This window comes from Chiloscyllium plagiosum, unplaced genomic scaffold, assembly GCF_037043375.1.
Source record: "Chiloscyllium plagiosum isolate Xiang-an unplaced genomic scaffold, Cpla_swu_hap1 HiC_scaffold_7, whole genome shotgun sequence".
NCBI lineage: Eukaryota > Metazoa > Chordata > Chondrichthyes > Orectolobiformes > Hemiscylliidae > Chiloscyllium > Chiloscyllium plagiosum.
The window spans coordinates 107,185,302-107,202,614 of NW_028270145.1; the positions used below are offsets into that span (position 1 = coordinate 107,185,302).

The window sequence follows — 17,313 nt, forward strand, 5'->3', positions numbered from 1 at the left end:
ATAAGTTAGGAAGGGTCTTTGGTGAATTTCTGTATTGCATCTTATAGATATCACACAGTGGTATCTGTGGTGGATGGTGTGGTCATTTGTGGATGTGGTGCCAATCAAGTGAACAGCTTTTTCTTGGAAGATGTCAATTTCCTGAGTGTTGTTAGAGCTGCACTCATCCAGGCAAGTGGGGAGTATTCCATGACTTGTGCCTTGTAGTTGATGGACAGACGTTGGGGAGACAGGATGTCAATTACTTACCGCTGTATCCCTAGCCTCTGACATTTACAAACAAGCCTGCATATGACTGAGACTTCTCATGAACTGAGTGACCCCTTGAGGCTCCACCCCTTACACCATAAGCATTTAACTACAACAAACAAAACTGCATATTACTGTGACCTCTCAGGGGTTAGTCGACCCAGTGAGGCTTCATCCCATACTACATAAGCCATTAAGAAATACAAGCAAGACTGCATGTGACTGAGACTTCTCATGAGCTGGTTGACATTGTAAGTGTAACTGCACAGACGCAGCTTGGTTACAAAGGAGCCAAGTAACTGATAAGTGGAAGCACAGATGGTGTTGAGGAAGCAGGGAGGATGCAGAAGGACTTGGACAGACTAGGAGAGCAGGCAAAGAAGTGGCAGATGGAATACAATGTGGGAAAGTGTGAATATGGCAGGAAGAAGAGGTTTGACTATTTTCTAAATGGGAAAGGCTTTGGAAATCTGAAGCACAAAGGGACTTAAGAGTCCTAGTTTAGGATTCTCTTAAGGTTAACACTCTGATTTAGTTGGCAGTTACATAGGCAAATACAATCATTTCAAGAGGGCTTGAATGCAAAAGCAGAGGTGCACTGCTAAGGCTGCATGAGAGTTTGGTGAGACTGGATTTGGAATATTGTGGCACTGTGTCTAAGGAAGGATGTGTTGGCGTTGGAGGGAGTCCAGAGGAGGTTAGTACGAATGAAGGGCTTGTCATATAGGAGTGATTGAGCATTCTGGGTCTGTACTCGATAAGAGTTTGGAAGGATGAGGGAGGAATCTCATTGGAACTTACAGAATACTGAGAAGCCTGGACAGTGTGGAAGTGGAGAAGATATTTCCACTTGCAAGAGAGACTAGAACTTGAGGGCACAGCCTCAAGGGAAGGGACAACACATTAGAACTGAGATGAGGAAGAATTTCTTCAGCCAAAGGGTGATTAATCTGTGGAACTCATTGTTGCAGGCTGTGGAAGCCAAGTCATTGAGCGCACTTAAGACACAGACAGACAGCTTTTTGATTAGTAGGGTGATTAAGGGTTACAGGGAGAAAGCAGGAAAATGGGGTTTGAAAATCATATCAGTCGTGATTGAAAGGTGGAGAAACTCAAGGGGCTGGATGGCCTAATTCTGCTGCTATATCTTATAGTCTTGTGAAGAAATTTGTACTGATCAGAACTTGGAGGAAGAAGTCTACCCACCAGTTACACGCCTCATGGATATGTTGGTTTTGTGAACACATGCTCTATCTTCTTCTGCCTACCACATTTGTCTATGGATATAATTCCAGTGATCTGGGATCTTAATGAGTATTTATGACATGTTAAGTAATGCAAAATAGGTTCCCAAATATGAAGACTGGGAAAGCTGGCCCACCTGTAGGATCCCAAGAACAGAATAGCAAAACCTTAAGGTTTGCTCTGAGGAAATTCAGCTCAAGAAGCTTGACACCATCCAGAATAAAGCCACTCACTATACCACCTACAAAAATTCACCACAGATTCTTAAACAGAACCTTCCAAATCCACAACCACTACCCTCTGGAACACAGCAGATACATTATCTGAAGTTTCCCTCCAAGCCACTCACCATTCTGATTTAGAAATATATCACCATTCCCTCTGTGTAGGCCAAAATTCTGGTACTCTCTCCAGAATAGCATTGTGGTTCTATCTACAGCACAAGTCTACAGTGATTCAAGAAGGAATCTGACCACTACATTTTCAAAGGCAAACAGGGACGCGCAATAAATGGTGGCCCAGGTAGGAATGCTCACACCCCACAGTGATTTTTAAAATAATTCAATCTTAACTACTTGCCTAATTAAGTTTCTCTTGCCTGCCGTTTGAAAATGTCCAGGTGACCCCAGAAAATTTCACCCTCTGCACAAATATTGCCTGACCTGCTGAATATTTCCAGCATTGTCTGCTTTTATTTCTCAGCAGTGGCAACTTCAATAACCACTCTCCTATACTTACATGGAACCCTATACCACATAAACCTACGCTTAATATAAATCCTACATAATAATGCAGAATATTTTACTCTCTCTATGTAACATTCCAGGACATATGCCCTGTGAATAGAAATCAGGCATGTTAAAAATAAAAGCTTACATTTATGTCATGCCTTTCACAACCTCAGGTTATCCTAAAACTTCAAATGCCAATCAAGTACTTTTTTGAAATTGGGCAGCACGGTGGCTCAGTGGTTAGCATTGCTGCCTCACAGCGCCAGGGACCTCAATTTGATTCCACCTCGAATAACTATCTGTTTGGAGTTTGCACATTCTCCCCATGTCTGTGTGGGTTTCCTCCGGATGCTCTGGTTTCCTCCCACAATCCAAAGATGTGCAGGTCGGGTGGATTGGTCATGCTAAATTGCCCATAGTGTCGACGGATGTGTAGGCTAGAAGGTTAGCCATGGGAAATGCAGGGTTACAGGGATAGCGTAGGGGGAATGGATCTGGATGGGATGCTGTTCAGAGGGTTGCTGTGGACTTGATGGGCTAAACGGCCTGCTTCCACACTGCAGGGCTTCTATGAAGTGCAGTCACTGTTAAAATGCAGCCAATTTGCAATAAGCAGTGTTCCTTCAACAACTGTGGGTTGATAAGTAGACAATCCATTTTTCAGTTATGTTAATTGAGGGACGATTAACCATCTTAACTAGCCGTCATCTATCTGGTTCACATGACCCAGCCAGGAGATTCACCGCTAACCCAAATAGGTCAACCTACTAGGAATCCCTTCTTTCTGAGGGACCTCCACATTCAGCACCCTCTTTAGCTAAGTCATATCTAATATTCATCTGAGGCAGTGAGGTGATAACACTTCAGCCTCTCTCCTTGTTTGGGTTCTCTGTGCTTCATTGCTATAAGGAGGATGCTGAGAACACAAGACTGATACATATAGAGCTCTGCATATTTGGTTAATTTGCTATCGGCCTGCCCTCTCAACCTAGATGTGAATGCTATGGTCTTGGAAATCCTGATGCTGATCAAGTAATTAGTGATACAGGGACATACATCAGAGCAAGCTTGTCATAAGCACAATTCTGGATTAGTGGTGCTGGAAGAGCACAGCAGTTCAGGCAGCATCCGAGGAGCAGTAAAATCGACATTTCAGGCAAAAGCCCTTCATCAGGAATAAGGGCAGAGAGCCTGAAGCGTGGAGAGGTAAGCTAGAGGAGGGTGGGGGTGGGGAGAAAGTAGCATAGAGTACAATGTGTGAGTGGGGGAGGGGATGAAGGTGATAGGTCGGGGGCGGAGGGAGAGTGGAGTGGAGAGGTGGAAAAGAAGATAGGCAGGTAGGACAGGTCATGGGGACAGTGCTGAGCTGGAAGTTTGGAATAAGGGTGAGGTGGGGGAAGGGGAAATGAGGAAACTGTTGAAGTCCACATTGATGCGCTGGGGTTGAAGTGTTCCGAGGCGGAGGATGAGACGTTCTTCCTCCAGGCATCTGGTGGTGAGGGAGCGGCGGTGAAGGAGGCCCAGGAATCTCCATGTCCTCGGCAGAGTGGGAGGGGGAGTTGAAATGTTGGGCCACAGGGCAGTCTGGTTGATTGGTGCAGGTGTCCCGGAGATGTTCCCTAAAGCACTCTGCTAGGAGGCGTCCAGTCTCCCCAATGCAGAGGAGACAGCATCGGGAGCAACGGATACAATAAATGATATTGGTGGGATGTGCAGGCAAAACTTTGATGGATGTGGAAGGCTCCTTTAGGATTTGGTTTATGCGAAGGTTAGTAGGGTGGAAGGTGAGCACCAGGGGCGTTCTGTCCTTGTTACGGTTGGAGGGGTGGGGTCTGAGGATGGAGGTGTGGGATGTAGACGAGATGTGTTGGAGGGCATCTTTAACCATGTGGGAAGGGACCTCATAGTCCGGGAACCCCGCACTGCCCGGTTCTACCTCCTTCCCAAGATCCACAAGCCTGACCACCCTGGCCAACCCATTGTCTCAGCATGCTCCTGCTCCACTGAACTCATCTCTACCTACCTCGACACTGTCCTATCCCCCCTAGTCCAGGAACTCCCCACATACGTTCGAGACACCACCCACGCCCTCCACCTCCTCCAAGACTTCCATTTCCCCGACCCCCAACACCTCATCTTCACCATGGATACCCAATCCCTCTATACCTCCATCCGCCATGACCAGGGCCTCCAAGCACTCCGTTTTTTCCTCCCCCGACATCCCCAACAGTACCCTTCCACCGACACTCTCATTCGTTAGGCCGAACTGATCCTCACCCTGAACAATTTCTCCTTCGAATCCTCCCACTTCCTCCAGACCAAAGGGGTAGCCATGGGCACACGTATGGGCCCCAGCTATGCCTGTCTCTTTGTTGACTACGTAGAACAGTCAATCTTCCGTAATTACACCGGCACCACTCCCCACCTCTTCCTCCGCTACATTGATGACTGCATTGGCGCCACCTCGTGCTCCCGTGAGAAGGTTGAGCAATTCATCAGCTTCACCAACACATTCCACCCTGACCTTAAATTTACCTGGACCATCTCTGACACCTCCCTTCCCTTCCTGGACCTCTCCATCTCCATTAATGACGCCCGACTTGACACTGACATTTTTTACAAACCCATCGACTCCCACAGCTACCTGTATTATACCTCTTCCCACCCCACCTCTTGCAAAAATGCCATCCCGTATTCCCAATTCCTCCGCCTCCGCCGTATCTGCTCCCAGGATGACCAGTTCCACCACAAAACACACCAGATGGCCTCCTTCTTTAGAGACCGCAATTTCCCTTCCTACAACCCACCCTCCCATCCTGGCACCTTCCCCTGCCACCGCAGGAACTGCAAAACCTGTGCCCACACCTCCTCCCTCAACTCCATCCAAGGCCCTAAAGGAGCCTTCCACATCCATCAAAGTTTTACCTGCACATCCACCAATATCATTTATTGTATCCGTTGCTCCCGATGCGGTCTCCTCTACATTGGGGAGACTGGACGCCTCCTAGCAGAGCGCTTTAGGGAACATTTCCGGGACACCCGCACCAATCAACCAGACCGCCCTGAGGCCCAACATTTCAACTCCCCCTCCCACTCTGCCGAGGACATGGAGGTCCTGGGCCTCTTTCACCGCCGCTCCCTCACCACCAGATGCCTGGAGGAAGAACGCCTCACCTTCCGCCTCGGAACACTTCAACCCCAGGGCATCAATGTGGACTTCACCAGTTTCCTCATTTCCCCTTCCCCCACCTCACCCTAGTTCCAAACTTCCAGCTCAGCACTGTCCCCATGACCTGTCCTACCTGCCTATCTTCTTTTCCACGTATCCACTCCACTCTCCTCCCCGCCCCGACCTATCACCTTCATCCCCTCCCCCACTCACCTATTGTACTCTATGCTACTTTCTCCCCACCGCCACCCTCCTCTAGCTTATCTCTCCACCCTTCAGGCTCTCTGCCTTTATTCCTAATGAAGGGCTTGTGCCCGAAACGTCGATTTTATTGCTCCTTGGATGCTGCCTGAACTGCTGTGCTCTTCCAGCACCACTAATCCAGAATCTGGTTTCCAGCATCTGCAGTCATTGTTTTTACCCTGTCATAAGCACAAGACCAGCATATCACCCGTATCGGCAATACAAGGATATCAATTCATGGAATGTGGGCATCGCTGGCTGAACCAGCATTTATTACCCATCACTATTTGAGAAGGAGATGATGAACCACCTTCTTGAACTGGTGCAGTCCATGTGCTGTAGGTTGACCCACAATGCTGTTTGGGATGGAGTTCCAGGATTCTGAATCTGTAACACTGAAGAAACGGTGATTTATTTTTAAATCAAGATAGGGTGAGTGGCTTGAAGAAGAGTCACGTCAGACTCAAAATGTTAACTGTTCCTCGCTCCACAAATCTGCTAGATCTGCTGAGTTTCTCCAGCATTCTCTATGATTGTTTCAGATCTCCAGCATCTGCAGCATTTTGCTTTCATCATGAGAGTTTATATACACAGTCTGTTAAAAAAGATCCAACACTTACTTGTCCTTGCCCATGTAGTCCACAATGCCCTAGAAATGAGAGGAGAGAGAACAAACACAGCTCATTACTGTCAGCTAAATGACCTTGTGATTTGTGTATTAATAGCTACTAAAAATCTCCGTCAGTCCCACAACGCCCTGAGATCCCTGCACGCCTCCAATTCCGGCTTCTTGCTCATGCTCATTTTCCACTGTCTACCATTGGTGTCTGTGCCTTCAATTCCACAGTTTTGGAATTCCAACAATAAGCCTCACTTACCTGTCTTTTGTCCTTTAACAAAATGTTCCTTAAACCCTACCTCTTTGACAATATTTTGGTGTCAATTTTGCTTGGTCGTCATACTTTCGAAACACCTGGGGAATATTTCTCTGAATTAATGTTTGATATATTGCAAGTTCTTGCTGTTGGTGTAAGGCAATAAACCCTTTCCAAACATAAAGTGTGAATTGAGTCAGGGTCTTCTGGACCTCAAGCACATTCCCCAGCAGACCACATGCTGGATTCTGCCAGATTAGCCTCCAGAGAAATAACTCCACTTGCCAAATTTTACCAAGCTTGGCTCAAAGACTTGTATCAAGCTCCAGTGGTGAATCCTGTGTTGCTGGTTACAATTTCACCCTTGATACTCAACCCTACTGCCAAGAAAATAGAGTACTGAATTATCTCCAGTCCAGATGTGATCAGGTTCATTTTTGTATTTGTTCATGGGATTGTTGATTAGTAAGGTGATCAAGGGTTACAGGGAGAAGGCAGGAGAATGGGGTTGAGAAACGTATCAGCCATGATTAAATATGGAGCAGACCGGATGGGCTGAATGGTCCAACTCTGCTCCTATATCTGATGGTCTAATCGACATAGGCATTACTATTGAGGTAACGTTCATTGTCCATCCCTCACTCATTCTGAGAAGGTGGTGGTGTGCTGCCTTCTTGAACCACTGTCCCACAATGCTGTTAAAGAGGGAATTCAGGGATTTCGATCCAGTAACAGCAAGGAATATTAACATATTTCCAAGTCAGATGGTATATGGCTTGGAGGAGAACTCGCAGACTGTGGTGTTCCCATGTACATCTGCTCATGTCCTGGATGGTAGAGGGTGTGGATTTGAAAGATGCTGTTGAAGGAGCCTTGGTGGGTTAATGCAGTGGATTTTGTAGATGGTACAGACTGTTGCTGCTGTGTATCGGTGGTAATGGGAGTGAATATCGACGGTGGTGGATGGGGTGCCAACGAAGCAGGCTGCTTAGCTGCACTGATCTAGGCAAGTGGAGGGTTTTCCATCACACTTTGACTTGTGCCTTTGGTATTATTCATTCATGGGATGTGAGCGAGGCCCACATTTATTCTCCATTCCTAAATGTCCTTGATCTGAGTGGCCTGCCAGGCCATTTCAGAAGGTGGTTAACAGTGAACCACACTGTCATGGGTCTGGACTTACATGTTAACCAGACTAGGTAGGAATGTCAAATTTCTTTCCCGAAAGGGCATTAGTGCACCACATGGGTTTTTAACAACAATTACCAGTGGCTATATGGCTGCTATTAGGATAACTTTTAATTCCAGATTTGATTGAATTCAAAACATCACAATTTGCCTTGGTGAAATTGGAATCAATGTCTCTAAAACATTAGCCTGGGGCTCTGGATTACTAGCCCACTGACATTACCAATACAAACCAGCAAGTCTTTCAGATGGACAGGATTAGAGGAGACAGGAGGCACTGAATTGTACAGTGCCACATGAGTTTGTAGATCGAACTAATCATGACTATGTGGGTGCAGTGAATATTTCTCTGAATTATAGATTCAGAGGAGATCTCTCTTTTGTTTTACCACTCTGTCAGGCATGGTAAAATCCATGCCTCTTGAGTTGGAAGGTCATATAGACATAGACATGGACATGGAAATACACAGCACAGAACAGGCTCTTTAGCCCAGGATGTTGTGCCAAGCATTAATCCAAATGTAAAATAAAATAACTTAACCTATGCACCCCTCAATTCACTGCTATCCATGTGCAGGTCCAGCAGTTGCTTAAATGTCCCCAATGACTCTGCTTCCACCACCACTGCTGGCAACGCATTCCATGCATTCGTCCTCTCTATACCTTTCTCCTAATATCTTAAAATTATGACCCCTCGTGTCAGTCAATCCTGCCCTGGGGAAAGTCTCTGGCTGTTGACTCTATCCATGCCTCTCATTAGCTTGCATACCTCGATCAGGTCACCTCTCTTCCTCCCTCTCTCCAGAGAGACACGTCCGAGCTTAGTCAACCTTTCTTCATAAGGCAAGCCCTCCAGTCCAGGCAGCACCGTAGTAAACCTTCTTTGCACCCTCTCCAAAGCCTCTGCATCTTTCCTATAGTAGGGCGACCAGAACTGGACACAATATTCCAAGTGTGGTCTCACCAGGGACTTGTAGAGCTGTAGCAAAACCTTGCAGCTCTTAAACTTGATCCCCCTGGTTAATGAAAGCCAAAATGTCATATCTTTCTTAACAAACCTATCCACTTGGGTGGCAACTTTGAGGGATCTATGTACTTGAACACCAAGATCCCTCTGTGCCTCCACACTGCCAAGAATCCTGTCTTTAATCCTATATTCAGCATTCGAGTTCAACCTTCCAAAATGCATCACTTCGCATTTATCCAGGTTGAACTCCATCTGCCATTTCTCAGCCCAGCTCTGCATCCTGTCTATGCCGCGCTGCAGCCTGCAATAGCCCTCGATTCTATCAACGGTACCTCCAACCTTTGTGTCATCTGCAAATTTACTAACCCACTCCTCAACCTCCTCATCCAAGTCATTATAAAAACTACAAACAGCAGAGGCCCAAGAACACAGCCCTGCAGGACACCACTCATCACTGACCTCCAGACAGAATACTTTCCATCTACAACCACTCTCTGCCTTCTGTCAGGCAACCAATTCTGAATCCAGTTAGACAAATCTCCCTGTATCCCATACCTCCTGGCTTTATGAATGAGCCTACCATGGGGAATCTTATCAAATGCCTTACTGAAGTCCATCTATACCTCATCCACTGCTTGACCTTCGTCAAACTGTCTCGTCACCTCCTCAAAGAACTCAATAAGATTTGTGAGGCATGACCTGCCCCTCACAAAGCCATATTGACTTTCTTTAATCACGCTATGCTTTTCCAAACAGTCATAAATCCTGTCCCTCAGAATTCTTTCCAAAACCTTGCTGACCACAGACGGAGGACTGACTGGTCTGTAATTGCCAGGGATTTCCTTATTACCGTTCTTGAAAAGAGGAACAACATTCGCCTCCTTCCAATCTTTCGGTACATCTCCCGTGGACAGTGAGGAAGCAAAGATCATCGCCATCGGCTTAGTATCCTCTTTTCTTGCTTCCCCAAGCAGCCCAGGGTAAATCTGGCCTGGCCCTGGGGACTTATCACTCTTACTGTTTGCCAAAATTTCCAGCACATCAACTTTATCAATCCTGATTTCTTCTATCCTGATTTCTTCAAGCCTGTTTCCCAGCTCCTCAAAGTTCTCATTCACAACAAGGTCCCTTTCCTTCATGAAAACCAAAGCAAAAAACTCATTGAGGGCTTCCCCTATCTGCTCACACTACACGCACAAGTTCCCTACGTTATCCCTGATCGGTCCTACCTTCTCCCTGATCATTCTCTTATTCCTCACGGATGAATAAGATGCCTTTGGGTTTTCCCTAATCCTTCCTGCCAAGCCTTTTTTGTGCCCCCTCCTGGCTCTCCTCAGTCCTCTGAGCTCCTTTCTAGCAAGCCTGTAATCCTGTAAAGCTGTGCTAGATCCTTGCTTCCTCCACCTTACGTAAGCTGCCTTCTTTTTGAAGAGAAGCTTCTCTGTTCTCGTCATCCAAGGTTCATTAATCTTACCTCTTCTTACCTGTCTCAGAGGAACAAATTCATGTATCACTCGCAACAACTGCTTCTTAAACAGTCTCCACATGTCTGCTGTGCCCTTTCTTTGGAACAACTGCTCCCAGTCTGCACTTCCCAACTCCTGTCAGATAGCGTCATAATTTCTTTTTCACCAATTAAATGTTTTCCCATGGTAACTGCTCTTTTCCCTCTCTAAGGCTACGCTAAATGTGAGGCAGTTGTAATCACTGTCACCAAAGTGTTCTTCCACCGCGAGATCTGACACCTGTCCTGGCTCATTGCCGAGAACCAAATCCAAAATGGCCTCTCCCCTCGTCAGTCTGTCTACATACTGAGTAAGGAAACCCTCCTGAACACACCTGACAAAAATGGTTCCATCCAAACAATCTGCACTAAGGAGGTTCCAGTCGATATTGGGGAAGTTGAAATCACCCATAACAACAACCCTGCTGCATCTGAATTTTTCCAAAATCTGCCAGTCTATGAGATCTTCAATCTCTCTACTGCTATTAGGGGGTCTGTAGAAAACCCCCAATGAGGTGGCTGTTCCCTTGCTGTTCCTACCTTCCACCCATACTGACTCAGTAGACAAACCTTCCTCAACAACCTTCGTTTCTGTAGCTGTGATGCACTCTCTGACTAGCAATGCTACACACCCTCCTCTTTTTCCACCCTCCCTATTCTTTTTAAATGTTCTAAGTCCTGGAACATCTCGCAACCATTCCTGAAACTCACGTTTCTGTTCTGGCCACAATATCAAAGCCCCAAGTACTGACCCATGCTCTAAGTTCATCACTCTTACTTCTGGCACGCCTTGCGTTAAAACACTCCTTGCGTTAAAACACGCTCATATCCTACTCCAAAGGTTGTCAGGTTACACTCCCACTTATCTAAATGGGGCAATGCTGCTTTTAAAGCCGTTTTAAGTGAGCAGTGGACCCTCAATTTCCAAAAATGGCACCACCAACAATGCACCACTCCCTCGATATAACATGGGAGTAAGAACCTGATTTAGAGTCATAGAGTCATACAGTCCTACAAAGTCATAGAGTCATAGAGATGTACAGCATGGAAACAGACCCTTCGGTCCAACCCATCCATGCCGACCAGATATCCCAACCTAATCTAATCCCACCTGCCAGCACCCGGCCCATATCCCTCCAAACCCTTCCTATTCATATACCCATCCAAATGCCTCTTAAATGTTGCAATTGTACCTGCCTCCACCACATCCTCTGGCAGCTCATTCCATACACATACCACCCTCTGCGTGAAAAAGTTGCCCCAAGGTCTCTTTTATATCTTTCCCCTCTCACCCTAAACCTATGCCCTCTAGTTCTGGACTCCCTGACCCAAGGGAAAAGACTTTGTCTATTTATCCTATCCATGCCCCTCATAATTTTGTAAACCTGTATAAGGTCACCCCTCAGCCTCCGATGCTCCAGGGAAAACAGCCCCAGCCTGTTCAGCCTTTCCCTGTAGCTCAGATCCTCCAACCCTGGCAACATCCTTGTAAATCTTTTCTGAACCCTTTCAAGTTTCACAACATCTTTTCAATAGGAAGGAGACCAGAATTGCACACAATATTCCAACAGTGACCGAACCAATGTCCTGTACAGCCGCAACATGACCTCCCAACTCCTGTACTCAATATAGCCTGACCAATAAAGGAAAGCATACCAAACGCCTTCTTCACTATCCTATCTACCTGCGACTCCACTTTCAAGGAGCTATGAACCTGCACTCCAAGGTCTCTTTGTTCAGCAACATTCCCTAGGACCTTACCATTAAGTGTATAAGTCCTGCTAAGATTTGCTTTCCCAAAATGCAGCATCTCGCATTTATCTGAATTAAACTCCATCTGCCACTTCTCAGCCCATTGGCTCATCTGGTCCAGATCCTGTTGTAATCTGAGGTAATCTTCTTTGCTGTCCACTATACCTCCAATTTTGGTGTCATCTGCAAACTTACTAACTGTACCTCTTATGCTCGCATCTAAATTATTTATGTAAATGACAAAAAGTAGAGGACCCAGCGCCGATCCTTGTGGCACTCCACTGGTCACAGGCCTCCAGTCTGAAAAACAACCCTCCACCACCACCCTCTGTCTTCTACCTTTCAGCCAGTTCTGTATCCAAATGGCTAGTTCTCCCTGTATTTCATGAGATCTAACCTTGCTAATCAATCTCTCATGGGGAACCTTGTTGAACGCCTTACTGAAGTCCATATAGATCACATTTACTGCTCTGCCCTCATCAATCTGCTTTGTTACTTCTTCAAAAAACTCAATCAAGTTTGTGAGACATGATTTCCCACGCACAAAGCCATGTTGACTTCCCTAATCAGTCCTTGCCTTTCCAAATACATGTACTTCCTGTCCCTCAGGATTCCCTCCAACAACTTGCCCACCACTGAGGTCAGGCTCACCGGTCTTTAGTTCCCTGGCTTGTCTTTACCGCCCTTCTTAAACAGTGGTACCACGTTTGCCAACCTCCAGTCTTCCGGCACCTCACCTGTGACTATCGATGATACAAATATCTCAGCAAGAGGCCCAGCAATCACTTCTCTAGCTTCCCACAGAGTTCTCGGGTACACCTGATCAGGTCCTGGACAGGCTGTATGGCCCAAACTGGTCCATACTGACCAAGATGTCCATCCACACTAACCCCATTTCTCTGCACTTGGCCCATATCCTTCTAAACCTTTCCTATCCATGTATTTGTCCAAATGCCTTCTAAATGTTGCTGGTGTACCTGCCTCAACCACTTCCACTGGCAGCTCATTCCATATGCGTACCACCCCCATGTCAAAAGTTGCCCCTCAGGTTTCCTTTTATTCTTTCCCCTCTAACCTTAAACTGATGCCCCCTGGTCCTCAATTCCCCAACTCTGGGAAAAAGACTGAGTGCATTCACCCTATCCATGCCTCTCATCATCTTATACACCTCTATAAGGTCCCTCCTCAATCCCCTACACTCTGCACTAATAGTGGTTAGCACTGCTGCCTCACAGCGCCTGAGACCCGGGTTCAATTCCCACCTCAGGCAACTGACTGTGTGGAGTTTGCACATTCTCCCCGTGTCTGCGTGGGTTTCCTCCGGGTGCTCCGGTTTCCTCCCACAGTCCAAAGATGTGCAGGTCAGGTGAATTGGCCATGCTAAATTGCCCATAGTGTTAGCTGAAAATGTGTTGCTGGAAAAGCGCAGCAGGTCAGGCAGCATCCAGGGAACAGGAGAATCGACGTTTCAGGCATAAGCCCTTCTTCAGGCTTATGCCCGAAACGTTGATTCTCCTGTTCCCTGGATGCTGCCTGACCTGCTGCACTTTTCCAGCAACACATTTTCAGCTCTGATCTCCAGCATCTGCAGACCTCACTTTCTCCTGCCCATAGTGTTAGGTAAGGGGTAAATGTGGGGTATGGGTGGGTTGCGCTTCGGCGGGTCAGTGTGGACTTGTTGGGTCGAAGGACTTGTTTCCACACAGTAATGTAATCTAATCTAAAAATTGATCAACCATGTGTGGCATCACCAACAGCCATATGCCTGCATCACCCACAATCCACAGGCCATGGAATATATCAGGAGTGGTAATTCTAATTGAGGTCAGCAGGGACTCATTGGATTGTACTCTCACCTCTGAGTTATGATAATTTTGGGTTTAAGTCTTCTCCAAAGATTTCAGCAGATAAAATAGAATAACATTCCAGTGCTGTGCTGTTGAAGGTGACATCTTTCGCATGAGCCATATATTATCCCATTCGCCCTTGTAAATTATCACAGGGAACTATTTCCAAAAAGACCAGGGGAGTTTTCCCTCATGTCTTTTGTCAATATTTATCCTTCAACCAAGAATCACTAACAAAGAAAAGGACTGTCAAGTCATTGCTTTTGGGAAGATTGGTGGGAATCACTAAGTTGCACATTGCAAGCTCCCACAAACAGCAATGGAACAGTTACTACATTAGCGATTTTCACCAGGTTATCAGGGAGAATACTTCTGAAAACAGCAAGTATGCAATGTATCACACCCAACAGATTGGGCAGTTTTGGTTTAATATATGTGTTCAGCTTCTGATAGTGCAGCTTTACCTCTGTACACTAGTGGAAGCATTAGCCTGTATTATGCGCAATAAATTCAACTGAGAATCTCTCAGCCAAACCCAAATTCGCCTAATTACTCTGACTTATCTCTTCACTTCTGCTCTCTTCAGTTAAACTGTTCTCCTCAACTTGGTTCCAAACCTAACATTTCTCAGGAAAACCTGATTAATACAAGAAGACTGATATGTGCTCAATTGCATGCAGTTGGTTCCATTTATCATTTTCTTGGAGATAAGGATAAATTTTAAAGGTAAATTATGTCCTCTTTTTGAACTTTTAATTCAGCTTTCTGAACCTCTGCTATAACCAACATCCGTTCGGAGCCACATGATGTTGAAGTAAGTTCGGGGAACATGACAGACAAGTGCTTAAGGAGAAGCACAGAACAGTTTTTCTGGCATTTTTTCAGAATTTAAATCAGTCTAGGAGACAGTCTGGACACAGAACATAACATTGGACTGAATCCCAGTACTGGACCAGGATTCATGTTCTTTTTTTAAAATTTGTTCATGGGATGTGTGTGTTTCTGGCTGGACAAGCATTTATTTCTCATTGTCCTTGAACTGAGTGATCTGTTAGGCCATTTCAGACAGTAGTGAAGATTCAACCAAGTTGCTGGGGATCTGGAGTCACATGTAAGCCAGGTTGGGAAAGGACAGCGGACTCCCTTCTCGAAAGGACACTAGTGAATCAGATGAGTATTTACAACAACTGATGATGGTTACAGGGTTGCCATTAAACTAACTTTTAATTCCAGAATTTTACTAAATTAAAATCTCACCATTTGCCTTTTAGTGAGATTCGAACCCTTGTTCTCCTTAACATTAGTCTGGAACTCTGGATTATACTTAATGGATTTTCCAGCACCGGCCATATCCCATATCAGAAGAAGAAAAAAGCGGTTATTCTTCCAGTTTTTAGTTGGAATATTGCATGCAATTCTGGTCTCCTTCCTATCTATTGGAAAGATGTTGTGAAACTTGAAAGGGTTCAGAAAAGATTTACAAGGATGTTGCCAGGGTTGGAGGATTTGAGCTATAGGGAGAGGCTGAACAGGCTAGGGCTGTTTTCCCTGGAGCATCGGAGGCTGAGGGGTGACCTTATACAGGTTTACAAAATTATGAGGGGCATGGATAGGATAAATAGGCAAAGTCTTTTCCCTGGGGTTGGGGAGTCCAGAACTAGAGGGCATAGGTTTAGGGTGAGAGGGGAAAGATATAAAAGAGACCTAAGGGGCAACTTTTTCACGCAGAGGGTGGTACGTGTATGGATTGAGCTGCCAGAGGAAGTGGTGGAGGCTGGTACAATTGCCACATTTAAGAGGCATTTGGATGGGTATATGAATAGAAAGGGTTTGGATGGATATGGGCCGGGTGCTGGCAGGTGGGACTAGATTGGGTTGGGATACCTGGTCGGCCTGGATGGGTCAAACTGACGGGTCTGTTTCCATGCTGTACATCTCTATGACTCTATATAATGGGAGCCATTGGCGTTTCTTGTAATGTTTTTTGGGATTTTTTTTGGAACAAAGACTAAAATCAGGCAAAATGAAAATCCTATACTTTTGACATTTTATTTTTCAAGGATGTGGAGCAGTATAGTTTAATAATATTCACACTGGTGCAAGAAAAGTGTTTATATATACTTCAGGGCATATAAACAAGGCATTCAGACCAACATGCCTAGGCTGAAGACTATGCTACGCAAAAGCCTTCATCCACTCCTCTCTATCTAACTCTGGATAGAGTTATGGAGTAAATAGACTCACATGCAGTGTTACTTGCACGGAGTTAATTATAACACAGAAGGATCGCCATTCAGCCCATCAAGTCCATGCTGACATTTGATGAAGCAGACTCAGTCAGTTCAATTCCCTGTTCTGTCCACATAATTCTGTCAGTAGTTAAGTAATCCCTTTAAGCATCTCATCTTCAGGAGATCCTGCTTTTATTTCTGCCTTCAATGCATCTGTAACTCTCTCAATGGTTGGGTCATTAAATATATTCAAGACTGAGATAGACAGATTTTGAACTATCAAGAGAATCAAGGGTTGTAGGGATAAAACAGAGAAATGAAATTAAGGTTTATCAGATCAGCCACGATCTCATTGAATGATAGAACAGACTCAATGGGCAGAAGGACCTACTTTATGTCTTATGCTCTGTCTTTTTGAAGACCCAGCTGACTCCGTCAGCAGTGATGTTACTGAGCCAATAATTTTCATCAATGACTTTCCTTCCATCATTAGTTCAGAAATGGGGATTTTCACTGATGATTGTATAATGTTCAGTGCCATTCATCACTCCTCAGGTCCAAATGTAGCAAGACCTGGACAACATTCAAGCTTACACTGATAAGTGGCAAGTAACGTTCATGTCACAGAGGTACCAGGCTATGATCATCTCCAACAAGGGTGAATCCAATCATTTCCCCATTACATTCAATGGTATTACCATCACTGAATCCTCACTATCAACATCCTGCAGTTGACCAGAAACAGAACTGGAAGAGTCACGGAAATAGCAGCTACAAATTAGATCAGAGGCTGGGAATTCTGTGGCAAGTAACTCACCTTCTGACTCCTAAATGCCTGTTCACAATCTACAAGACACAAATCTGCAGTATGATAGAATACTTTCCACTTGCCTGGGTAAATCTATCTCCAATAAACCCAGGAATCTCAATACCATCCAAGACAAAACTGTCACTTTAAACCCATACCCTATCCATAACCATGTCCACCATTTTCAACACACACTTTGTTCACCACTAACACGCAGTGGCAGCAGTAAATACTATCTGCAGTAACTCACCAAGGTTACTTCAACAGCAAATGTGTGACCTCTGCCACCTCGATGGACAAGGACAGCAGATGAATGGAACACCAGCATTTTCAAGTTTCCCTCTACCATCCGACTTGCAAAATCCCAGACCTAGCAGTACTGTTGTTACACCTACAATGTTAGGACTGTAATGGTTTCAAGAATACAGCTTATTACCACTTCCAAAATGGCATTTAGGGATGGACAATAAAAAGTAGCTACTTTGCATAATTAAATAAAAAACA

At 45.4% G+C, this 17,313-nt stretch overlaps 1 protein-coding gene across 2 annotated transcripts in view; it reads right to left on the reverse strand.

The window, feature by feature from the left end:
- The window catches only part of adcy5 (adenylate cyclase 5), a 424,142-nt gene that overhangs the window by 89,535 nt on the left and 317,294 nt on the right, over window positions 1-17,313 (reverse strand). For both annotated transcript variants that reach the window (XM_087989343.1, XM_043694258.2), the window contains one exon: window positions 6,258-6,286. In XM_087989343.1, coding sequence (XP_087845469.1) covers window positions 6,258-6,286 — 29 coding nt within the window. The remainder of the gene's footprint in view (window positions 1-6,257; window positions 6,287-17,313) is intronic.